Source organism: Prionailurus viverrinus, chromosome A2 (assembly GCF_022837055.1).
Source record: "Prionailurus viverrinus isolate Anna chromosome A2, UM_Priviv_1.0, whole genome shotgun sequence".
NCBI lineage: Eukaryota > Metazoa > Chordata > Mammalia > Carnivora > Felidae > Prionailurus > Prionailurus viverrinus.
Genome location: NC_062562.1, coordinates 15,615,039 through 15,640,369, shown reverse-complemented (window position 1 = coordinate 15,640,369; position 25,331 = coordinate 15,615,039). Strand labels below are relative to the sequence as shown.

Below are 25,331 nucleotides of genomic sequence, written 5' to 3'. Positions count from 1 at the left end.
TTGGGGGCATGGTATGGGATAAGGATCCAAGTATATTTTTCCATATCTTTAATGTTTATCCACTTCCAGTACCATTTGTTGAAAATACATTTATTTTCACATTGATTTGCATTGGTACTTCACCAAAAATTAATTGACAGTGTATATGTGCATCTATTTATGGATTCTCTATTCAGTTCCTTATCTGTTTATTCTTTTTTAAATTTATAAAAATTTTTTTATTTCGAGAGAGAGAGAGAGAGAGAGAGAGTGTGTGTGTGTGTGTGTGTGCGTGTGCAGGGGAGGGGCAGAGAAGAGGGGAGAGAGAGAGAGTCCCAGTCAGCCTCTGCACTGTCAGCATGGAGCCCTACTCAGGGCTGATCTCCTTGTGATCATGACCTGAGCTGAAATCAAGAGTCGGATGCTTAACCAACTGAGCCATCCAGGTACCCCCTTTTTGTGATTTGTATATTCTTACCCCAACTTTTCAGTGTTCTAATTACTGTAGCTTTTATAGGTAGTCATGAAATTTGGTAGCATTACACCTCCTAATTTGTTCACGTTTTTCAAGGTGGAGCTTTGTGTAGAAATTGACAAGCTGGTTCTAATCTGCGTATGGAAAAGTAAAGGATGCAGAATAACCAAAACAAAGAGCTACTGTACTTTAAGACTTACTATAAAAGTGTAATAATCAAGACAGTGTGGCATTGGCATGAGGGGGCAGACATATAAATCAGTGGAGCAGGATAGAGTCTAGAAATAGATCTCTGCATATATGGCCAATTGATTTCAACAAAACTGCCAAGGCAATTCACTGTAGGAAAGATAGTCTTTTTAGTAAGTGATACGGGAAAAATAGGACATTCCTATTCAAGGAAAAAAAAAGCCTCAATCCTAACTTTGCATTGTATGTAAAAATTAACTGAAAATGGATTATAGAACTAAATGTAAAACCTACATCTAGAGAAACTTCTAGAGAAAACTTAGAAGAAAAGTCTTTGTGACCTTTGAGTTGGCAAAGATTCTTTATATAGGACACAAAAAGCATGCACTATACAAGAAAATCAATGATTGGATTTCATCAAAATGATTATATTCTGCTCTTTGAAAGACACTGAACGACACCATTAAGAAAGTGAAAATGGAAGCCACAGAAAGAAAATAGGAAGAAAATAGAAAATAGGAGGAAAATAGCAGAAAGTCCACTCAAAGACTTACATATGAATGTTCATAGCATCTTTTATTGATAATAGCCAGAATCTGGAAACAATTCAAGTGTCTATCAACAGATGAATGCTAATCAATGAAATACTGCTTGGCAATCAAAAAGAATAAACTGCTGATAGACCCAAGAACATGGATGGAAATTCAAAAACATTATGTTGAGTAAAAGAAGCCAGACCCAACGAATACAGAGTTTTGATTCCATTTATATGAAGACCAAACAGGCACAACAGGTGATCGGTGGTTGCTTATGATGGATTTGAAGAGGGCCCAAATGCACCTTCTGGGGTTTTGAAATCGTATATAGCTTGATTGAGGTGGTAGTTATATGGATCTGTATATTTATTAAAACATTAGATTGTGCACTTAAGGTCTACGTATTTCACCATATGCAGATTTTTCCTCAGTTAAAAAATAGGTTGATGTGACACATTCTAGTTTGGCTCCGACGTGCATTCTCTTCCTCTTCCATAATACATGTCTTACGCAATGGCCTGATGTCTTAGGTCATTCTGGTGTTGTGCCTGAAAATATTTAACAAGCAGCTCTGTAGGGGGGAAAACCCTGATGTATAACATTTGCAGATATCCACGGTGTAAATGCTTCCACCATGGCTGATTTCGAGACACCAACATGACATTACTGAATCTGGAGTTGGGAAGAGATGTCCACCGTTATAAAGGAGTTCTACCGTAACAGCTACAGTAGACCTAACCTCAAGAGCACAGGTAATAATAAAACACAGGAAAATAACTAGGAAGTAATGAATTTTGAGTATTTGCTACCTCTGTTTTGAGTGTAATTTCTTTAATGACAGCTTTTATAATTAAAACTTTAATAATGACCGTGTTTGAAAGCCAGCTCATAAAAGTCCCGACGATTTGCAATCGGCTTTCGTGAGCCAGCTCCAGCATTCGCTGGGTCGTTTCTCCACGAGCAGATTCCGGGACAGGGATCCATGTTCAAGTAACCTATTAAGAGAGTTATTTTCAGGAAGAACCTGTATGGACGTAAGGGAAGCCAGATAGGAAAGGCAAAGGAGTTTAATAAGAACGTGATTAGAGGTGAAGTCTAGGCTCAGCATGATCCTGGAGTCTGCGTACATTACAGAATCCATCCAGACCTAAGGCAAGGGAGACTGGGCTTTTGTGCCCTGCAACACCATGTCATTGGCCACAGGCTGACCGGAGGGATGGGAGGTAGGGAGGTAGGGAGGTAAGAATGCAACTCCTCGTCACCTTTTGTAATGTGGCTCCATGTGCTCAAGGGCAAGCCTCCTAAGAAGCTCCTATGAATTTCTAGCAGCAGTGCCCAGAGTAGCTGGGAGATAGGTACACCAAACAGGTAAAATGGATCCCAAGCAATCTGGGTTGATACCCACTTAAAAAGTGCCTTTCTCAGCTTCCCTTGAAGCTTAGGGTGCCCATGTATTTAAGTTATGTTCCATTAGATGTAAGTAGTAGTGTGCTGTTGGGGATGCCCTTCAAAGGGACACGGGTATGCATTTTGGCCCTGTCCCTTTCTAAAGGGAAGATAGAAAGGTGGAGGTGCCATCTTGGACTCAGAGATATGAGCCCATGTTAAGGGTGGCAGACCTCGATCAGGGCTCGATTTGGACTATTAAGTAAGAAATAAACTTTTTTTTTGAGATAGCTCTGTTAACACACTTTAGCCTGTACCCAAACAAATACAGTGAGTAAAGAAATAAGTAATTGGGGCGCCTGCGTGGCTCAGTCGGTTGAGCGTCCGACTTCAGCTCAGGTCATGATCTCGCGGTTTGTGAGTTCGAGCCCCACGTCGGGCTCTGTGCTGACAGCTCAGAGCCTGGAGCTTGCTTCAGATTCTGTGTCCCCTCCTCTCTCTGCCCCTCCCCTGCTCATGCTCCGTCTCTCTGTCTCTCAATAATAAATAAACGTTAAAAAAAAAATAAAAGAAACAAGTAATAACAAATACCTAAAATCATGGCTGTGTAAAACAATAATAATTTCTAGTTTGTAAGCTTTTTTTTTCTTTTTTCTTTTTTAAATCAAGACAGGACCAACCCCAACAAAATGAGAGAATGTATCAAGAAGAACAAGGAGGACATATCCACTGCACAAAAAATACAATTATTTGTACACGACCTGGTTGTCAATATAGGAAACCCCCAAAGAATCTACAAATTATTAAAATTGAAAATATAATTTGGTAAGATTGTTGAATAAAAGTATAACGTGGGACACGTGGGTGGCTCAGTCCGTTAAGCGTCCGACTTCCGCTCAGGTCATGATCTCTTAGTCCGTGAGTTCAGGCCCTGCATCGGGCTCTGTGCTGACAGCTCGGAGCCTGGAGCCTATTTTGGATTCTGTGTCTCCCTCTCTCTCTGCCCCTCATACACTCATACTCTGTCTCTCTCTGTCTCTCAAAACTGAATAATGTTAAAAAAAATTTAAATGGAAAATAAATGAAATTGAATTCCTACCTCATGCTACAGATTTAAAAAAATGTGGATACAAGATGAAACATGAAAAACAAAACTTCAAAATCTTAGGGGAAAATAAAGGATGATGCCTTTAAGACCTCAGGATAGGGAAGGCTTTTTAAAACCAGACACAAAAAACATGCATGATAAAGGAAAAGATTGCTATTTCTGACTACGTTAGAACTAAGAAGTTTTGCTCTTCAAAAGATGTAATAAAAAAAGATGTAATAAAGTGAAAAGGCAAATCGTGATAGATGATATTTGGAACACACATTACCCACAAAGGAGAACACGTAAAAAAAAAAGCTAAATGAGAAATACTTCAAAAGCAACCCAAATATAAAATTGGGTAGACGTTACAAACATTTTACAGAAAGAAAGCACAAATGGCCAGAAAAGATATGAGAATATACTCCAGGGAAATGCAAATGAAAACCATAACAAGGTATAATTTTATGCCCGCCATGTGGGAAAAGACAGAACTGTGGCGGTAAGTGTCGTGTAGAGTAACAGGAAGAGCCATAAACTGATGGTAGGAGTGTCGTTTGGTGAAATGAGTTTGAGAACTCGCATTATGAACCAAGAAATAAAAATGAATACATTTCCACACGAATCATTGACATCCAAGGTCATTACTCATTCTGGTGACACAGCTCATTCAAAAGACACACAATGAAGCAGAGTTACTCGTCATCAAAAGTGAAAATATGGGGGCGCCTGGGTGGCACAGTCGGTTAAGCGTCCGACTTCGGCCAGGTCACAATCTCGCGGTCCGTGAGTTCGAGCCCCGCGTCGGGCTCTGGGCTGATGGCTCGGAGCCTGGAGCCTGTTTCCGATTCCGTGTCTCCCTCTCTCTCTGCCCCTCCCCCGTTCATGCTCTGTCTCTCTCTGTCCCAAAAATAAATAAACGTTGAAAAAAAAAATTAAAAAAAAAAAGTGAAAATATGCCAATACTATGCATGGAAAACCGGTTGTTCCGCTTTTTTGGAAAAGTAGAGTTGTTAAGAGTTAGCATTGTAGGACAGCGTAGGACTACGGGCCAATTCCACAATAGCCAGTTTTTGTACAGGGCTAAGAATGATGTACACATTTTTAAAGAGTTGCTTTTAAAAAAAGAACCGCTCTGTCGGTTAAGCGTTTGACTCTTGATTTCGGCTCAGGTCATGATCTCACGATTGTGAGATCAAGCCCTGCGTTGGGCTCTGCCCTGGGGGTGGAGCCAGCTTGGGATTCTCTTTCTCCCTCTGGCCCCCCCCCCCCCGCCAAGGGGAAAAAAAAACATGTGGCAGAGTCCACATGTGGCCTGCAAGGCCTCAAATATTTACTGTCTTTTACAGAGAAAGGTTGCTGATCCCTGCTGTATAGGATGGAGATATGCCAAGAAACAACTTCCAGGAATCTGCAGAACAATCCCTTTCAGTCTTTGGCTGAATACTAATCTACACATACACAGGTTAAATTTCCAGAAGGCTGGGCAAAGAACAACTGCCAGGGAGCTAAAAGAGGACCAACTCACAGAGTTCACACAGTGCTGGGAGGGTCAAACTTCATCCACCCGGAGAAAGGACCTCGCTGAATACTCAGACCATCAGGAGGTACCCCACAAGGCTCACACCTTAGTATTAAGGCTAAGGTAATCCTAGGATAAAGGCTACTCTAGACTCATCCTACAAAGTTTAAAAACCGGCTTCAAACGGACCAAGGTGGGCTGAAAGTAATTTAGCTGCCTGCCAAATTTCAACATTCCTTAAAGAAGGAAAATACAATTCAAATAGTCAGCAACGTAACATTAATAGCCTTCAGTGTTCATTAAAAATTACTAGACCCATGCCTGGGAGGCAGAAGGAAATATTAGTGAAATTGAAGGCACAACAGTATAAACTATTCATGCTGAAGCACAGATAAAAAAAGATTGAAACCAGTTATCAGACCATGATGAGTTGACCTTTGGGATATCAAATGGTCTTATGTGAGGAAATTGGAGTACAGAAGGTGGAGGAAAACTGGGAGCATAAATACCTGAAGAAATGCTATTCTTCAAGAAAATTTGAAACAATAGTTGCCGACAAATTTTCCAAATTGATTAAAAACTAGAAGTCACAGATTCAGGAAGCACAGTGGAGCCCAAGCCAACGCAAAGAAAACCACACTGCCAAGCATAATAATTGAATTGCTATTCAAAACCTAGGGATAGAGTTTAAAAGCAGGAGGGAAAAGATGTATTACTTACAGAGGAACAGAGATAAGAATGATTGGGGCACGTGGCTGGCCGAGTCAGTGGAGCATGTGACTGTTGATCTCAGGGTTGGGGGTTTGAGCCCCACACTGGGCGTAGAGATTACTTAAAAATAAAGTAAGAATGATTGCAGACTGCACTTCAGAAATAATGAGAGTCAGAAGATAGTAGAGAGAGGATCATCTTCAAATTTGAAAGTAAGTCAGTCAGTGTAGCATTCTACATCAGATGAAAATCCCTTTCAAAAATAAAATTGCAGTAAAGACTTCTAAAAACCAAAGCTGAGAGAATTCCTTCCTGGACTTCAAGAAATTTTCAGTTCTTCAGGTTGAAGGAAAATGATATCAGATGGAAACTGGTCTGTGCAAAGAAATGAGGTGGGCCCGAAAAAGCTTTATTAGGGAGCATTAAAGACTTCTTCCCACTTTTAAATTTATGGCAGCGTAGAACATGCAACTTTTTGAACTTTTTGTACTCATTACGTTAAAATCAACTAGTCTTGTGGAGCCTGGGTGGCTGAGTTGGTTGAGCGACTGACTTTGGCTCAGGTCGTGATCTCACGGTTAGTTCAAGGCCCGAGTCGGGCTCTGCACTGGCATTGCAGAGCCTGCTTGTAACTCTCTCTCCTTCTCTCTCTGCCCCTCCCCCACCTGTGCTTTTCTCTCTCTCTCTCTCTCTCTCTCTCTCAAAATAAATAAACTTAAAAAAAACAAAATTGGGGCATATGGGTGGCTAAGTCGGTTAAGTGTCCAACTTCGGCTCAGGTCATGATCTCGCAGTTTATGAGTTCGAGCCCCATGCCGGGCTCTGTGCTGACAGCTCAGAGCCTGGAGCCTGCTTCAGATTCTGTGTCTCTGCCTCTCTCTGCCCCTCTCCCTCTCGCGCTCTGTCTCCCTCTCTCTCTCGAAAAATAAACGTGAAAAAAAATTTAAGAAAAGATCAAATGGTCTTTCACTTCGAATGGATCTTTCAACCATAATTTTGTAAAATCATCAGAAAATATTGGTTCGCTGTTGACACATTTCATGACACAATATCAAAAATCACAATTACTTATATTACCACTACTGTTGTCAGAAAAGTATTTAAGTATCGGAAAGCTGGAAAGCGCTGTCTGCCTAGAATGCCTGTTCAGCACACTGTCAGTGACTCATGGAGCGTCTGAGTTATCATCGTGGGATCCCCCCTCACATACTGCCCCACAGAGTCTTGAAAGGGCGAACCGCTAGCCCCCCAGGGTGCAAATACATGGATATAATAATCTTGCTACCGAATAGCTGCTTGGTCTCCTTTAGGGATGTAGCAAATCTCAAGGCTGAAATTGAATTTCAAGGGTTGGCATTGACCTTTGATGCTGACAGGTTGGACATCCAGCAGCAGTAGGAGCTACATCGGCTTTGGTAAGAGGAACCCCATGTTGTTTTATTGGGTGGACGAATATCCTCCAATCTTGCCAACACAAATACTCTGTTATTGGACACTGCAAGCGTGGAGGTTGACAAGGGCAAGTGTTAGCCGATCTCCAGCGGAGGCGTCATCTTATCCACTTGGCCGTTGAGTGGCTCCTTGGCAGTCGATACTCACTGGTGGGCTCAGTGGTTTCCACTGCCACAGGTGCATCCAGGTACGTCTTTCCCAAATTGTGGAGTTTTGGCCTTTCTAAGCCGCTGACCAACCAGACAAGCCATTCATCGTTGTTCAGGGGCCCATTTATATTCTTATTTGGGCCACTTCTCCTTTTGCAGCAAGCTGATGACCAAGTGCACTATTTGAAGCCCTATGCACAGGATTTCTCCTCATCACTGCCATTCAGGGCCACTCCTGAATGAGGTTCTAGTGCAACAGCGGTCTGTTTTCAGCTGGCACCAAAATTTTGAGCCCATCTGTGAGGGAGGCCCAGGTTTTTACTCTTTCATCAGCTGGTGATAGGACACCCCTTATAAAGCTATGGGTATGAACTGAGAGAGAAGCTTTAATTCAATACAAGTAGGTGATATGAAGGTCTAGGCCATTGCTTTTGTGCAATTTACTTGTTGTCTTCCAGACCTATCATGACCCAACTCCACATATATTATGTCCATTGAATGATGAATTGCTTTGTCTGGCTGAGCTTATGACTCGGTGAGTCTGGCTAAATATCTACATTATGAGAGGAGGCATGGGACTCTCAGTCACTTCATGTCCCATGGTCTGGCCGTTAGTTTCTTTCTAGGGTGCGGTGGCGTGCCGGGAGTTGCTTTTCAAAGAATGTACAATTTCACAATTTCTTTGCTGCAGACAGTATGGTCTCGTTCCAGTACTGTGGGAGTCTATACTGTCTCTCTGTAATTAGGACAGAGCAGAGACTCCTTACCTCCTTACCGCATTTTAATCTTACCAGCAAACTAGCTCGATGGGGCTTGCTGGGTCACACAGCCCAAGTGATAGGCTACTACAGCCTGACTTCGTTTCTTCATAGGAGGAACTACTGAGCATTGCGGCCGCTCTTATGTGTGCACTCTGGGATAATCTCCCCGCTCAGGAGTTTTCATTTAATCACTGTCCTTTTGCCACATAAGGTAACGTATTCACAGGTTCCGGGGATTAGAACCCCGACATCTTTGGGTTGCCCGTATTCTATTACAGGGTTGTTTCCAGATGTTGGCTATTAAAAATAAAGCTACTAAAAACATTCCTATAGGTGTGTGTGTGTAATACAGCTTCATTTCTCTGGGGTAAGTGCCCAGGAATGCAATTACTGGGTCGTATGGTAATTGCACATTTTGTTTTATAAGAAACTGCCAGTGTCTGTTTTCCAGAGTGGCTGTAATATTTTTACATTCTTACCACAATGTCTGAGTGTACCTCTGCACCCGTGTCAAGATTTGTTGACAAATCGGGGTTGTCAAGGTCTGTTATTTTAGCCAGTCTGCTGGTGTGGTGTGTTGTGATATCTCATCGTGGTTTGCATTTGCCCTGCGCTAACGGCTCCGTTCAGGTGGAGGTTGATTTTTAAATTTTTGTTTTAACGTTTATTTTTTATTGAGAGACAGAGCGAGACAGAGCATGAGCATGGGAGGGGCAGAGAGAGGAGGAGACACAGAATCTGAAGCAGGCTCCAGGCTCTGAACTGTCAGCACAGAGCCCGACGGGCGGGGGCTCGAACCCACCAACTGTGAGATCATGACCTGAGCCGGAGTCGGACGCCCAGCCGACTGAGCCACCCAGGCGCCCCTAGGTGGAGGTTGATTTTTAAAAGGTGGCACTGCCATCTCTAAGGCAGTGGTGGGTGCCGTTGAGGGGAGCGTGTCCGTGTCCGCGGAGCAGTCCTGATCTTGACCGTGAACCGGCGGGGGAGGAGGAGCGGCGAGGCGCGCTGCACGCGGGGCGCGGGGCTGCGGGTGCGTGGCTGCGGGGTCAGCGGTGGCACCCTGTGCCGGGCCCAAGGCCCGGGCACCAAGTGCCCGGGAGGCTCGCAAAGTCGGGACGAAAAGCCTCCCCGAGTCACGACTCCGCGGCCTGCGCCACCCGTCAGGCCACCCAGCGGGCGCGGCGGGACCCTGATCTCCGCGGAACGCAGTTTCCCGCCAACGCGAGGGCAGGGCCGCCAGCCGCCGCGAGGGGGCGCTGCGAGAGGCGCGGCGCCGGCGGGCCCATGGCGTCCCCGGGTGGTGGTTCCCTCGGCCTCTTGCTCTGGCTCCTGCTCTTCCAGCCGCGGCTCGGTGGGGCGCAGGGCGGGTCGGCGCCGTCCCCACCCTCCCCGTCCCCCTCGGGGGGCGGCCGCGAGGACCGCCGCGAGAGCGTGTCGAGGGTTGCGGGATCTTCTGAGACCCCCGTGCCCCAAGAGGCTGCCGCTTCCCCACAGGTGGCGGCGGTCACCCCCGTTGACCCTGGTTCCTACAGGGCTGCGGCCATTCCTCAGCCAGCAGCAAAGTCGCTGTTTCCTGCAGGTGATGTTTCGGGCCAGGCCCTGCCGCGGAGAACTGGCCTGGGCCCAGGGGGATGGGACTCTGCTCTAGGGGAGGGTCTCACACGAAGATGGTTTTTCTCAGGGGAGGAGAGGCTCTGAGTGGTCCCAACCCTGCCCTTGAGCTCGGAGGGGACATGGCCATTGTCTTGGGGGGATACAGAGCTGCTCGGGGGAGTGGGGGGTTCTGAGGGGACATGACCTTGCTTTGAGGGTTCTGAGACTTCTGAGGATTATCCGGCTCTGCTGGTGGGGCTGTCATGGCTTTACTTTCAGTCCCCTCCCTTCCTTGACCTGCTCCAGGATGTGGCCACAGGTCTATGAGGATAGTTGGTGGAATACCCGCCCCAGAGAGGAAGTGGCCGTGGCAGGTGAGCCTGCAGATCAAGGATAAACACACGTGCGGAGGCTCCCTCATTGCCAGCCGGTGGGTGCTGACCGCTGCCCACTGCATACTTGGGTGAGTGTCTGGGGTTCTGGGCTTAGGCTCCTGTTCAGCAGGCCCTGTGACCTGTAGCCCGTCTTGTCCCCCTCCCTGAGCTTCCTCTTCCTCATCTGAAGAAGGGGGTCATAGTCCCTGCTCTTCAGACTGCAGGCAGAGATAAGTGATGGCAGGGCCCTTGGTAGCCTGAAAAGGCAAGACCCCAAATCAGGTTCAAAGCTTGTGCCGATTAGTCTTCAAGCCAAGTGGCAAGAAAGGGGCAAGATGCCAGCTGAGAGGCAGTGTCTGGGCAAAGACCGGCAAGGGGGAATACTTAAGAAGAGTGGAGTGTAGGAAACCAATTTGGCCAGATTAGTGGTCTCACGCTTTAATGAGCATGGAAACACCTGCAGAGCTTGTTAAAACACAGATAGCCTGTCCCCACTCCCTCTACCCCCCCAGTGTCTCTGATGCAGTAGATCAGAAATGCGATCTGAGAATCCGCATCTCTAACAAGTTCCCGGGTGATGCTGATGCATCACCAGCGAACCCGCCTTGGAGCACCACTGGATGGATTGGCCACAGGTCCGGGGATGGGACCTTGTTTGGAGGGAGGGAAGTGGTTTGATGGAGATAGGGCCAGGCTGGGAAGGCCCAGAAGATGCGGAAGGGGGGTGTCGACCCTCTGGGATCTCTCTGCAGCCACGTGGAGTACACCGTGAAGATGGGAGACGTCCACGTGAACCATACCTCCAGGATGGCCATCCAGGTGCCGGTCCGGGACATCGTTATTCACAAATATTACAATCCTGTTGGAAGCATTGAGAATGACATTGCCCTCATCCTGCTGGAGTTCCCTGTGAATTTTTCCTCGCACATCCAGCCCGTGTGCCTCCCTGAAAAGATGTTCATGGTGGAAGCTGGTATGGAGTGCTGGGTGACTGGATGGGGAAAACGAAAAGAAACAGGTGAGACTGGAGCAAGACTCTAAGCTCAGGCCAGGCGAGAGGCTGCCTGGTGCCCCGTGGTTGGCCTATGAGCTAAAGGGGGAGGCGGGGAGGCCATTTTCTAGCAAGAGGGTAAGGGAGGAGGCCGCAGAATGCTGGTAGGGAGCGATTGATGTTGTTACAGATTTCGATTAGTATCTCAGGACCTGGGGTCTTGGGTGACAAGTAAGGTGGATTCTCTCTGGGGTGGACTTTAGCCCAGGGGGTGTTGATCTGTCTGCTAATGGGAGCTGTCCCAAGCCAGCTTGGGTGATGGATGGAGGGCTTCCTGTGAGTGAAAAGAGACGCGAGAACTAACTCCTGGTGAGGCTGGTAGGGCCTCCTGTCCCTGGGGAGAGTTTGGATTCAGTACCTTTGGGGCACTACCTGTCCAAGAGTTTATGGTCCTGCTCCAAAGGAAAGTCACTTCGCTGATGCACGGGACAACTGCCACTCTTACTAAGCATCCTGAGTGACAGACATTTGGTTTTGATTTCTCATGGCTGGTAAGGCCTCTTTCTCTCCTGATCTGTTCTTCCTCCTCCTATCTCCATTAGAAAAAAAAAAATTGTTTTTAACGTTTATTTTTGAGAGAGAGACAGAGTGTGAGCAGGGGAGAGGCAGAGAGAGAAGGAGACACAGACTCTGAAGCAGGCTCCAGGCTCTGAGCTGTCAGCATAGGGCCCGACGCGGGGCTCGAACTCACCGACCGTGAGATGATGACCTGAGCCGAAGTCGGCCGCTCAACTGACTGAGCCACCCAGGCGCCCCTCCTGTCTTCGTTTTGATTCTCACCTCCTCCCCTCCCCATGTCCACTTTGGGCCTCCTTTCCTCCAGTGTCAAATGGGGACAGTATTCACTGCCGCGGGGGGTGTCTGTATGTGAACATACCGTATGGAGACCGAGAATGGACACCCGGGGCTCTGGTTTTGGCCTGCTAGGCAGATCCACCAACTCCTAAATCTTCTCTATAGATAAACCCGAAGATGCTCCAGAACAACTTCAGGAGGCCAAGCTAAACGTTGTACGTTACGAGGAGTGCAATAGGGCACTCAAGGAACAGATGGAAAGTGGTAGTGACTTAGTGAAAAAAGGGGCTGTCTGTGGTTACAGTTCCCGAGGAAAGGACACCTGCCAGGTCAGTTCACGGGCCCTCGCTATCTTAGCATCTTGTTCCGCCACAGTTTCCTCTTTCACGGGCAGTGGGGCCCGTGTTATCCACCAGCCAGCCCCTCTGGTCACCCTTCATTCAAGTCAAGGGGGTTCCAGGGGACACACTGCCAAGGCCAGGCTGGCCCGACTGGATCCTTCAGTAGGACCTGCGCTGCCTGCAGGGAGCTGGGAGAGGACGGGCGATTCAGGCAGAAAATACCAGTAATGCCAGTCACATGTTTTGAACCCCTTCTAATGTGACAGGCAATACTTGGGTGAAGACTTCATTCGTTATGATTACCTCAGAGTGTGTCCATTTCCTTGGCTTATATTCCGTTCTTTGTACATGATTTTTTGAGTGTGTATACGCATTTTGTTTGCTCACGTTTTCAACTCTCCGATCTGATATCCCCAGAAACCTAGGGCTGGTGGAAGCCCAGGGAAACCCCATGCGTGCCCGTCTCCCCAGGCCCTGCAGTGTAATCAGCCAGTTCTGATACTGATTTGTTTCATTCCTGTGTTTTTTTTTTTTTTCTCCTCTTTCTCCAGGGAGATTCTGGGGGCCCCATGGCCTGTGAATTTAATGAAACATGGGTCCAGGTGGGGATTGTGAGCTGGGGCTTTGGCTGTGGTCGCAGAAATTTTCCCGGAGTTTATACAGAAGTTAGTTTCTACAAGGACTGGGTCATTGATCGCTTGAGTCAGGCTTGCTGTTGGGACTCAGCAGACTTCTTCATACTTCTGTGCGTGGTGCTGCCCCTGGGCATCCTGGTGGCCCCGTGATCACCCCCGCCCACTCCCCTCCTGTTTCTGACTCTCACACGAGGCCCCTCCTCCTCATTGCCCTTTCCTCCAATGCTGGTTGGGATCCACTGACCCCGTAGAGAGCTACCCAGTAGAGAGTGGCAGTAAGCCCAGAGCCCTGAAAGTGTCCCAGCCTGATGCCCCAGTCACCTGCCTCGGCCACACCCACACCTTGGCTGTGCTCTGCCTGCCGGGAAGGAGGCAGCCGACCTGCCAGCTGGAGCCTGGTGCTTCCCTGACGCCTTGGAGAGCCTCTACCAAAGAAGAGACCTCATGAGCAGTGAGACAGCATTCCACCTGGCTGTGGTCTCAGGCTTTCACCTGACAGTGAGCTTGGTGATTGTGCAGAGAGAGCCAGGCGGTATCACCATGGCCCTGCTGAGGTCTGAGGCCTGGGGGTTCCGCATCCGACCCAGGTGTCTGGGACTGGGCGAAGTTCCCCCCCACCCAGTGCGGATCCACCTGGATCCTGCTGGGGCAGCCCCGCGATGGGGCCCCCTTTCTTGAGTACCCAGTGGCCACGTCCAGGCTCACCCCAAGTCGTGCGGAGACATTAAGGAGTGTGGAGATCTTAGATGTCAATGAATAAACATTTGCGGTGCATTCTTATTTGTTCTGAAGTTCCAGTCTCCTGAACGTTGTGGGGTTGCCTACGATGTGCTCTGTAGAGAACTAATTTCCAGTGTAGCTTGGAAAGCAGTTCATGGGGTCTAGAAGATCCAGAGGTGAGGAATTCGCCTACCTTGATCTAAATCTCATCATTGCCCTCCTATTAGAGCCATCAGCATCTCTGTGGCCGGAAGTGTTGTCGTTGAGTTCAGCGGCCTCTGGGTCAGAAGCAGGGGGAGCAAGAGAACGGAGATTGGAGCTGGACACACTCACACACCCTCGTACCTCTCCGTGCTGCCCCATGCCAGGCATGCCTTGAGGAGACACCAGGGGCTGGGTGTCAAGACACTTTGAGCCCAAAGAGCTGAGTTCCCACAAGGGGAGGGTGGGTGGGAAGGCCTGGCTGTGTGTGTGTGTGTGTGTGTGTGTGTGTGTGTGTACAGCTTCTTTACCCAGTCACCAGACCAAGTGTCCCGTAGTCCTCTGGACTGGCTGCTGATCACCCCCAGCCTCTGTCTCTTGCCCACTGTTCCTTCCGTGGCCAGTGCTAGAGCTCCCAGTAACCATGGACCTCAGCGGGCAGTCTGTGATAGTCCCCGCTGCTGCCGGAGGGAGGCCAGGGTGGGACACTGCTTTGCAAACCCCAGCTGGGTCCAGCTAAACTCCGTTAATGCTACTACTGTCCTTTCACGGACATGCACACGCGGGCAGACCTGGGGCTCCGAGTCCTGCTACATCCCACTCTGACTTACAGCTTTCCGTCAAGCCAACTTGTCCTTTCCTGTGATGTTCCCTGTGGGGCACATCACTCGGGCTTCGTTTCCTTCTCTCTTCCTCCTCTGTGGTTAAGACCCAGCACAGGCATTCAGTCCTACCCAGAACCTCCCCTGTGCACTCCCCCTGGGTTGTGAAATGTGCTTTCTTCTAGGCTCCTGGCGGTCTCGTGTCCGTTCCTTACTCTTGCTTCCACTGGGGACATTTAGGTCCTCAAGGTCAGGGGACTCTGCCCACTCATCCTCTACCTTCCACCCTCCAGTTCTAGGCTTGGAACAGAGCAAGACTTCAGGAAATACTTGGTAAATGAGTGACAGGCAGGAGTCACAGCCCTGGCTGTAGGAAAAGTTCCCAAGCTCTGGGAAGTTTGTGGTCCAGATGGGGTGTCCTGTAGCATGTGACATTAGAATGTGTTTCCTACTGGGGGCAGGGACGGAGACAGGAATTCAGTCAAGCGGCCTGGTTTCCTGAGGATGAAACTCTGGCTGCCAGAAAAGCCAGGCAGAGGCTCCCAGGCAGCAGGACATCAACTCCAAGTGATAGCCATTCTGTCCAACCAATATTTGCAGAATACGTTTTGTGGGGCAGGCACGGGGCTGCGGCTACAGATAAGATGGGGACCGCAGGTGGGAGGGAAGAGCTGGACGGTAGGAAGACCCTTAGGTCAGGGGCGTGGTGGCCGGACCAAACCACCCTTTGAAAGAGACCAGTGACACAGGCGAAGGAGGAGGTTGACGTGCAGGCAAGTTCTCTCCCAAATATTAAACTTTAAAGAGAAAAGAAACAAAGCAAAAAACGCTGGGGTTTCCAGTCATAAGAAGCAAGTGATATAGAGCAATGAATGTTCCTAGTGCTCAGATTGCAGTGTTGAAATACAGTTTCCCACTGAGACCAGGTGTGAAAAATCTCCAGGTGTGGAGCAGGAAATGTGTAAGGGGAGATAAAAATGTCATATCACACCAGATAGGAAGCTATCCAAACAATCAGAATCCTGTCAAAAGGACTCAGGAGCCAACCGGAAGAGGTGACTTGTAGGGACATGTGGGGTTCCCGCTAAATCCCACTTGCAGAGAAAGCACATCATTCCCCGGCTTCTGAAAATACTGACTCACGTCTGCGCCCCTCACTGAAGCTGCACTCAGCTGCAGGAACAGACCCACTCAATCAAGATTACATCCTTTCACGGTGCAGCCCGTGCCGGATGACTGACATGTGGGGACAGAAAGGCCCAGACTTCTTTTTTTTTTTTTTAATTTTTAATGTTTATTTTTGAGAGAGAGAGAGACAGAGAGTGAGTGGGGGAGGGTCAGAGAAAGAGGGAGACACAGAATCCGATGCAGGCTCCGGGCTCTGAACTGTCAGCACAGAGCCTGATGCGGCGCTCAAACTCCCGGATCACGAGATCATGACCTGAGCTGAAGTCAGATGCTTAACCAACTGAGCCACCCAGGTGCCCCTGGAAAGGCCCAGACTTTTTGCCTCACTTGGGGACAACTTAGAAGGGCTTCTTGTAGGATCAGCTGAAACCTCAGCTGGGTATCATAACTCAGCTCCTCCCCTTGCCCAGTTCCGCCTCCCTTGCTCCCTTAGAGCTTTATCTCCCAAGAGTGCCCCTCAACAGACCCTCGCTTTCACTTCTGTCTCAGGGGAGCCCCATCCGACACACGTGGCCTGGCTGAGACGGGACAGTCTGAGTTGCAAGAAGTGTTTCGGTCCTCTGTGGCTGTGTGACCAACCACCCCCAAACCCAGTTGCTAAAAATAACCGTTTTGCTTTTGTGTTTGTGTGTGTGTGTGTGTGTGTGTGCGGTTTTTACGTTCTGTGAAGCAGCCACGAATTAGCAAATACCGAACAACTTCTCAGAGACATACAGGAGCAGATTCCTGGGAACCTCGTTTCACAACATTTTCATCAGGTGGTCAATATATAACTTTATTTTCTGATTGTTTCTGGTTGAAGGCATCTTATTTAATATACTCCATTGATTTGTTATCATCGAGCTCATGGCCAGCAGAAGTGGAAATCATGCCCCCAAGAAGCTTACCTAACATCTGTTTTCTCTGCCGTGCGCCTCACAGCGTGGAGTCCTTAGCAACCCTCGGCAGCCCTAAGCGATATGTCATTTTAAACAGCAAAATCACCAGCGAAATAACACAAAATTGAAAGAAAAAATGTGGCGCTTGACAGATTGGGAACAGGACAGGTATGTACACTAGGAGCTGAAACGAGAAGGCATACAGCCGTCTCGACCTCATCCCTGCGTTATTTCTGATGAGATGTGTCACCCCTCCCGTTGTTCCTTCTCCTTAATATTATCACGGGTTTTGAGCCATTTGATTAAGTCGTACTTCTGTCTAGTTTTGTTCTGGGTTTAAAAAAAATTTTTTTTTTAAATTTAGTTCATTTTGAGAGAAAGAATGAGCGGGGGGAGAGGCAGAGAGAGAGGAAGAGTGAATCCCCAAAGCAGGCTCTGTGCTGTCAGTGCAGAGCCTGACTTGGGGCTCGATCTCATGCACCGTGATATCATGACCTGAGCCGAAATCAAGAGTCAGACGCTTAACTGACTGAGCCACACAGGTGCCCCTGTCCAGTTTCATTCTTGTTTCTTTGGTGTTCATTGAGCTTCTTGGATATCTAGGGTAATAATTTCTATTAAATGTGGAAAATGTTTGGCCAGTGTTTCTTTAAATATTTTTGTCTCTGCTGTCCAGCACCTTCCTTTTGGGAGTGCAATGACACATGTATTAGGGCACAGCCCACATTGTTCTGTTTATTTTTATTTTTATTTATTTTAAAAATTTTTAATTTTTGAGAGAGAGAGAGAGAGAGAGAGAGAGAGAGAGAGTGAGCAGGGGAGGGGCAGAGCGAGAGTAAGACTCTCAAGCAGGCTCCACTCTGTCAGCACAGAGGAGCCAGACGAGGAGCTCGATCCTATGAACCATGAGATCATGACCTGAGCCGAAAGCAAGAGTCAGATGCCCAATTGACTGAGCCACCCAGGCGTCCCTCCTAGAAATATTCTTGAGCTTTATTTGGGATGCAATAAAATTACTTGGAAATTGATATTTTCGGGGCTTGCTTTAAAGATTTGTTAGACAGACAGTGCCTGGGTGGCTCAGTTGGTTAAGCATCTGACTTAAGTTCAGGTCATGATCTCATAGTTCGTGAGTTTGAGTCCCACTTCGGGTGAGCTTGAGCCCTGCATCTCTCTCTCTCTCTCTCTCTCTCTCTCTCTCTCTCTCTCTCTCTCCCCCTTATGGGATTCTTTCCTTCTGTCTCTGCCCCTTGCTCACTTGTGCCCTCTCTCTCTCTCTCTCTCTCTCTCAAAAAAAAAAAAAAATTGTTAGACAGGACTGTAACATCAGTCTAGGAACTAGTATTTCCTGTTGTTGAGGCAAGACCTTCCTGAATATGCTATCCAGTGGTCTGTGAGTCCTGGGTTTTTCCAGTCTGGCTGATGGAAACAGGCACTATTTCTGTCCCCATGCGAACACCAGCCATTGTGACTTCTGATCCTTTCAAGTGGTTATTTCTCTGGCCACAGGTAGCCCCCTCCCCCCCATGCCCTGCTCAGTACACCAGGGAATACTCAAGCGAGGAACTCTGCAGATCTCCAGAGTTCTCTCCCCTCCCCTGCCTCAGTACGTAGCTGCCTGGGGGGTCCCCTGGCCCCCAGCTTCACTTGCTCCCCTGAGGGGGTCTGTAGAGCTCTGCCTAGGTTCCCCTTTTCTGAGCTACAGCCTGGAAACTCTCTCAAGGCTGCAAGCATTGGTCATCATAGGACTCACCCCATTTAGTTTCCATCTATCAGTCCTACCCTTTGTGGCCTGGTGTCCAGTGTCTTGAAAACTGCTGTTCCATGCTTTTTGCCCATCTTTGGTTGTTTACATGGGAAAGGCAATCCCTATTAGTCTGTCTTGGCCAGAAGGACAAGTGAGCACATGTGTTTAATAATATTCTTCTATAATTAAAATAAATATCTGTCATATCTTTTTTAAAGTTTATTTATTTTGAGAGAGAGAGATAGAGCGAGCAGGGGAGGGGCAGTGCACAGCCCGATGCAGGGCTCGAACTCATGAACCACGAGATCATGACCTGAGCCCAAACCAAGAGTCAGATGCTTAACCGGCTGAGCCACCCAGGTGCCCCTATCTGTCCTTTATTCCATATTTTTCATTCTTTTATCTTATTCAGTCTTAACAGAATGTCTCTTCTTAAGCTTTTCAGAGAACAAAATTCTGATTGTGTTCATGTTCATAATTTTGTCTCTATTGACTTCTGCTGTTATTTCCCGTTTTTCCTTTCTTTCTCCCAAATCCTGTCTTTGATTTTTACTCCATTGATCATTTTCACTTTCTGAGTCGCCTATTTAGCTCCTTTGTTATCAGTCCTCTTTATTTTATAATATGGTCAAAGCTATAAATTACTTTCTAGAACTACAGCTGGATCATATGTGATTTCCTATGTAGTGCTTTCATCGGTAGTGATCTTTAAATTGTCATTACTTCTGTCATGATTTCCTTTTTTTTCAGTTAAGTTTTTATTTAAAAGTTAGTTAACATATATAGTAAAATTGGTTTCAGGAGTAGAATTTAGTGATTCATCACTTACGTACAACACCTAGTGCTCATTACAAGTGCCCCCCTTAATGCCCGTCACCCATCTCGCCCATCCCCCACCCACCCCCCTCCATCAACCCTCAGTTTGTTCTCTATAGTTAAGAGTCTCTTATAGTTTGCTTCTCTCTCTTTTTTCCCCTTCCCCTATGTTCATCTGCTTTGTTTCTTAAATTCCATATATGAGTGAAATCATATGGTCTCTGTCTTTCTCTGACTTATTTTGCTTAGCATAATATACTCTAGCTCCATCTACGTCGTTGCAAATGGCAAGATTTCCTTCTTTTTAATCACTGAGTAATACTCCATTGTGCATTGTGTGTGTATACATACATATATATGTATATTATATACATATTTTATATATATATATATATATATATATATATATATATACACACACACACACACACCATATTTTCTTTATCCTTTCACCAGTTGATGGACATTTGGGCTCTTTCCATAGTTTGGCTATTGTTGGTAATACTGACATAAACATTGGGTGCATATACCCCTTCAAATCAGCATTTTTGTATCCTTTGGGTAAATACCTAATAGTGCAATTGCTGGGTCGTAGGCTAATTCTGTTTTTAACTTTTTGAGGAACCTCCATACTGTTTCCAGAGGGGCTGCACCAGTTTGCATTCCCACCAACAGTGCAAGAGGGTTCCCTTTTCACCACATCATCACCAACATCATGATTTCCTTTTAAATAGGAGGATCATTTTCTAGAGGGGGGACCCGGGTCCGGCCAACGCGAGGGCAGGGCCGCGGGCCGCCGCGAGGGGGCGCGCGACAGGGCTGCGGGCACCAGCGATCCCATGGCGGCCTGCGGGGGCTTCCTGGGCCTCCAGCTCTGCCTCCTGCTCCTCCACCCTCTGCTCGGTGGGGCCAATCGGCGGCAGGCAGCGAGCAGGCGGAGAGGGGGCTGGGCTGCTGGCGGGGAGGGGTCGTGGTGAGGGTGCGGGGGTGGGTGGGTGGGGAAGAGTAGACGAAGGGGGGAAGGGTAGGCTAGGGGTGCGCTCGGCCCAGCTCCTGTGTCACTGGTCTTCCCCAGGTAAGGATTACCGCCCTAGCCAGGGTCCTGCGTTGACCTCAGGAAGCCCAGAGACGCCGTCGCCTCCAGGGCTCCTGGAATCCTCGATGACAGTATCCACTGCAACCCCTGGGCCTCCAACACTCACAGTGGGAGAGGCCTCAGAGTCCACCCAGACCACTGGATCCCAAACGTTCTCTCCTCAAGGTACTGCTTCTGTACAGGTCGGCACAGGCCTGCCTGGGAGGCCAGAAGGGAATGCTGCTTGGGTGGGTAGACCGCGGGGTCACAGTCTATCTTGGAGGGTTTGAGAGGAAACCTGGCTCTGCCCCTGGGGGCATCCGGAGGGGGTGGCAGGGGACAACGGCTGCACCTCCGGTACTTTCTCTCTCTCTCTCTCTCTCTTTTTAATGTGTGTTTATTTTTGAGAGAGAGAAAGAGAGAGAGACAGAGCATGAGTGGAGGAGGGGCAGAGAGAGGAGGAGACACAGAATCCCAGGCAGGCTCCAGGCTCTGAGCTGTCAGCACAGAGCCCGATGTGGAGCTCGAACCTACAAACTGTGAGATCATGACCTGAGCTGAAGTTGGACACCTTAACCAACTGAGCCACCCGGGTGCCCCATCCAGTCCCTTCTCTTTAGTGAGCCAACCAGGATGCGGCCACAGGTCTATGAGGACAGTTGGGGGAATGCCGGCCCCCAGGAGGAAGTGGCCCTGGCAGGTGAGCCTGCAGATCAATAACAGACACATATGCGGAGGCTCCCTCATTGCCAGCCGGTGGGTGCTGACCGCTGCCCACTGCGTCACTGGGTGAGTGTCCGGGCCCCGCGCTTGGGGCCCCTGGTCAGGCTCTGTGACCTGGAGCCAGTCTTGTCCCCCTCCCTGAGCTTCTTCTTCCTCGTCTGGAAAGGAAGTCCCAGCCCCCTACTTTTTATTCAGCCTGGAATGAGGCCCTGGGAATTAGCCTTTCCTCCAAGTTCCCACACGCTGCTCTGGTAGTGTTGGGACCTCCTTTGGAGAACCACTGGAGACAGCGGTTAGGGTCTGGGGCCGGGGTGTGGTTTGCAGGCAGGCCGGTGCCTGACGGCTGGCTTAGGAGACAGGGCCAGGCTGGGAAGAACCTGGAAGGTGTGGGAGGGGATCGACGCGAAGGGCATCTTCCCACAGCCATGAGGAATATACAGTACAGCTGGGAGACAAATCGTTATATCCTAATTCCAAAACGACACTGGTGGTTCCAGTTGAAGACATCGTTTGCCACCGTTTTGATGATACAACTTTGAGACACGACATTGCCCTCGCTCTGCTGGCCTTTGCTGTGAATTACTCCTCCTACATCCAGCCTGTGTGCCTCCCTGAGAAGTCTTTCCAAGCAGAAACCGGGACGGAGTGCTGGGTGACTGGCTGGGGCCGACTGGAAGAAGGAGGTGAGACTGATGGGGTGGGGGGGAGCTGAGGGGGCACCCTGGTGCCCTGGGGGTGGCCCACAAGCTAGAGGGAGGGACAGGGAGGCTGGTTCTTTCCCAGGAGGACATACTGCCGGGATAGTATCCGAACTGCGTTAAGAATGGGTTGGAATGTTAGCACCCGGAGGCTCCGGGGCCCGGGTACCAGAGATGATGGGTTCTTTCCAGCACGGATTTCAACTCTAGGGGGACGAGCTGTCCCTCCGGGAAAGTACCTGCTGTGGCCATGGGACAGTACCTACTGCCCCAACGTCCTCTGAGGAGGCACTGAGTGTGAGCGCCCCGAGCCAGAGCCAGAGCGGGTTTGGGGGGGCTCTCTCCACTCATGCAGACCCTGACTTGTCTCCTCGTAGTTTTAGCACCGATGCCAGTTCTTCCTCAGGAGACGGAGCAACACATTCTTCACCACAAGAAATGCAACTGGATATTGCAGACACAGTTAGGAACGTTTCGCAGCATGGTGAGAAAAGGGATGATCTGTGCCTATCGAGCAGAGAAGAAGGGTATCTGTAAGGTCAGTTCATGGCTCCACTGTGGCCCCTGCAGTGAGCACGTCCCCTCCCAGTTTCCTCATTCGCAAATGGCACAGCCTCCTCCTCCCTCGTGGCTCCCCTGAGCTGGCCTGGCCTGTTCCATCAAAGGGGAGCAGCCCTTGCTGGCCTGGGGGCGCTGCCACGGTGTGGGGAAGCTGGGGCAGGTAACGCTAATAACAGAAGTCCCTTTAATTGAGTTCCTCCTCTGTGGCACTTACGGTGTGAGCCAGTGTGGGCACTGACCCCCACTAGCTCTGTGAACCCACATCATAACCCCGCGGCATAGACATCGTAGCGATTATACAGATGAGGTGAGGTCCAAAGATGTCAGCTCCAGGTTCCCCCGTGGGTGCTTGCAGGACTCCTAGAGGATGAGTGTTTGGGTTTCCTGGAAAGAGAACAGCATTGTAGGGAGAGGGATCAGCATGTGGAGCAGCTCAGAGGTCCCAGGGAACGTGTCACGTTTAGGGAATGTTTTCCAGGTCTGGACCAAATGAGGTGGCAAATGTGGCCAGAGAAGAGGGTTGGAGTCAGAGTACGCGTGGCCTGGGGTGCTGGTCCAAGTTTCTAGACGCCGCCTGGGCAGGACTGTGGGCTAGACATTTGTTTCCATCATCTAGGCGATGGTGCTGAGTCCTGAGCGGGACGTGGGAGGATGAGGGGGTGAAGAAGGTGTGTCTGACATTGAATCATGAGCTCTGGGTGACTGAGTGCCGTTGAGGGAGGGGACGAGGGAGAGGTTAGGAGGGCTGTCTGTTTCTGTCTGAGCTGGTTGGTGCGGGGCCACCAGAGCAGATCTGGGAAGGACGTGCGGTGCTCTGGGTGAGGTGGGGGGTATATGGGATGTCTGAGGCTGTCTGGACACAGGGAAGTGATGCATGCCTGGTGTTGGATACGTGGGTTTAAGGTCGGGGAATTTCAGGTTCGAGGTGAGGATTATGGGATCCCCCCCCACGCAGGGTCGATACTCAAAATATTTCACATCCTTTGAGGCCCAGGACCGAGCAATCAGAATGGACACCAACCTTAGAGCTGGAGGAGGACTCCGGAGGCTGTGCCAGGAGATGCCCCTTTGGTAGCTGGGTCATGGGAGGCTTGGAGAGGATCATGGGGGTGCTCAGGGTCAGTTGAGGAATAGGGGTATTCAAAGAGAATTCAATATATTACCAGCACTGTTGCTGTACTGGGGCCTACTGGCTGTACATCCCTGAGCACCTGGGAAGGAGGAGGATTTCTCAGAGGATGTTAAACGTTTCACTTAGCTTTCAACTCTCAAACGTTCCCAGAAGCCAAGGGCTGGTGCAGGCTCAGGGGAGGTCGTGGGGAAGCCCCATGCGTGCCCATCTCCCCGGGCCCTGCAGTGTAATCTTAAGCCAGTTCTGATGTTGATTCTCTTCCATCCCTGTGTTTTGTTTTGTTTTGTTTTTTTCTCTTTCTCCAGGGAGATTCTGGAGGCCCCCTGGTCTGTGAATTTAAGGAAACATGGGCCCAGGTGGGGATTGTGAGCTGGGGCATTGGCTGTGGTCGCAGAAATTTTCCTGCAGTTTATACAGAAGTTAGTTTCTATAGGGACTGGGTCATCGATCACTTGAGTCAGGCTTGCTCTTGGGACTCAGCAGGATTTTTCATACTTCTGTGCCTGGTGCTGCCCCTGGGCATCCTGGTGGCCCCATGATCACCCCTGCCCACTCCCCTCCTGTTTCCGACTCTTCACACTGGACCTGTCCTCCAACCTCCCCCCCCTCCTCATTGCCCTTTCCTCCAATGCTGGTTGGGATCCACTGACCCTGTAGAGAGCTACCCAGTAGAGAGTGGCAGTAAGCCCAGAGCCCTGAAAGTGTCCCAGCCTGATGCCCCAGTCACCTGCCTCGGCCACACCCACACCTTGGCTGTGCTCTGCCTGCCGGGAAGGAGGCAGCCGACCTGCCAGCTGGAGCCCGGTGCTTCCCTGACGCCTTGGAGAGCCTCTACCAAAGAAGAGACCTCATGAGCAGTGAGACAGCATTCCACCTGGCTGTGGTCTCAGGCTTTCACCTGACAGTGAGCTTGGTGATTGTGCAGAGAGAGCCAGGCGGTATCACCACGGCCCTGCTGAGGTCTGAGGCCTGGGGGTTCCGCAGCCGACCCAGGTGTCTGGGACTGGGCGAAGTTCCCCCTACCCAGTGCGGATCCACCTGGATCCTGCTGGGGCAGCCCCGCGATGGGGTCCTCTTTCTTGAGTACCTAGTGGCCACGTCCAGGCTCACCCCAAGTCGTGCGGAGACATTAAGGAGTGTGGAGATCTTGGATGTCAATGAATAAACATTTGCGGTGCATTCTTATTTGTTCTGAAGTTCCGGTCTCCTGAACGTTGTGGGGTTGCCTATGACATACTCTGTAGAGAAACTGGTTTCCCATGTGGCAAAGAAACTATTCGTGGTTTTCATGGAGCCCTTGAGGGAGCCGTAAGTCCCCACCTGCTCGGGTGGGAGTCCTCTGCATGGTTTTAGCTCGCTGGGTCCTGCTCCCCGGACTCAGTATGTTTGCCCGGAGCTTTGTAGCTTAATTACCAGCCCCTGGAGCTCAGAAGAGAGGATCACAAGAGACCAAAACTGGAAGCAGGAATGAAGTTAGAGCATGAGAAATACTCCTTCTCTTCTGCTTCTTCCACTTGCTGCTATCGCTGCCCATTTTATTAACAAGCATTTGTACTCTCAGAGGGAGGAAGGCAAGGGAGATTCGGTGTGGGAGGCACTGGTTCATTACCCTTATTCTCTGGTCCGGTGTCCCAGCATCTCTCTGTCTGTGTCTGGCTTCTGATCAACTCCTCCCAGTCTCCTGTCCCCTGTCCTTCCAGGGGTCAATGTTTTAGATCCCATATATCCGTGGGCTCAGAGGGCAGTCCGTGTCAATCCTGTATGTTGTGGGAGGAAGGCTGGGGTTGGGACCGAGCTTATTAATAAGTATTGAACCATCGGCTTTAAGAAGCCACTGAATATAAATGGGTTAACCCAATAAATTTAACTTCTTCTTCCTAAAACATCCTAATCAAGTGTTCTTGGTCGGCAGGTATCTTTTCCCCCATCTTAAGGCTCCACTCAGCCCTGT

The 25,331-nt window shown here is 49.3% G+C and overlaps 2 protein-coding genes across 11 annotated transcripts in view; both read left to right on the top strand.

Moving 5' to 3' along the window:
• Window positions 1-16,723, top strand: part of LOC125160731 (serine protease 44-like) — a 35,426-nt gene extending 18,703 nt beyond the window's left edge. For 8 of the 10 annotated variants that reach the window (XM_047849979.1, XM_047849977.1, XM_047849982.1 and 5 more), the window contains 5 exons: window positions 9,745-9,829; window positions 10,150-10,306; window positions 10,970-11,235; window positions 12,229-12,392; window positions 12,956-13,781. In XM_047849979.1, coding sequence (XP_047705935.1) covers window positions 9,745-9,829; window positions 10,150-10,306; window positions 10,970-11,235; window positions 12,229-12,392; window positions 12,956-13,189 — 906 coding nt within the window. In that variant the 3' untranslated portion in view covers window positions 13,190-13,781. Of the gene's footprint in view, window positions 1-1,787; window positions 1,932-3,234; window positions 3,423-9,744; window positions 9,830-10,149; window positions 10,307-10,969; window positions 11,236-12,228; window positions 12,393-12,955; window positions 13,782-16,671 lie in introns of those variants that run through there. The other 2 variants (XM_047849981.1, XR_007150350.1) reach the window with 2 other exon arrangements.
• Window positions 16,724-16,750: 27 nt separating this feature from the next.
• Window positions 16,751-21,701, top strand: LOC125149375 (serine protease 44-like). Its single transcript, XM_047828273.1, has 4 exons — window positions 16,751-16,796; window positions 20,267-20,452; window positions 20,887-21,055; window positions 21,413-21,701. Exons 2-4 carry the CDS (start codon window positions 20,353-20,355, stop codon window positions 21,699-21,701), a joined length of 558 nt encoding a protein of 185 aa, XP_047684229.1. The 5' UTR covers window positions 16,751-16,796; window positions 20,267-20,352.
• The last annotated feature ends 3,630 nt before the right edge of the window (window positions 21,702-25,331 follow it).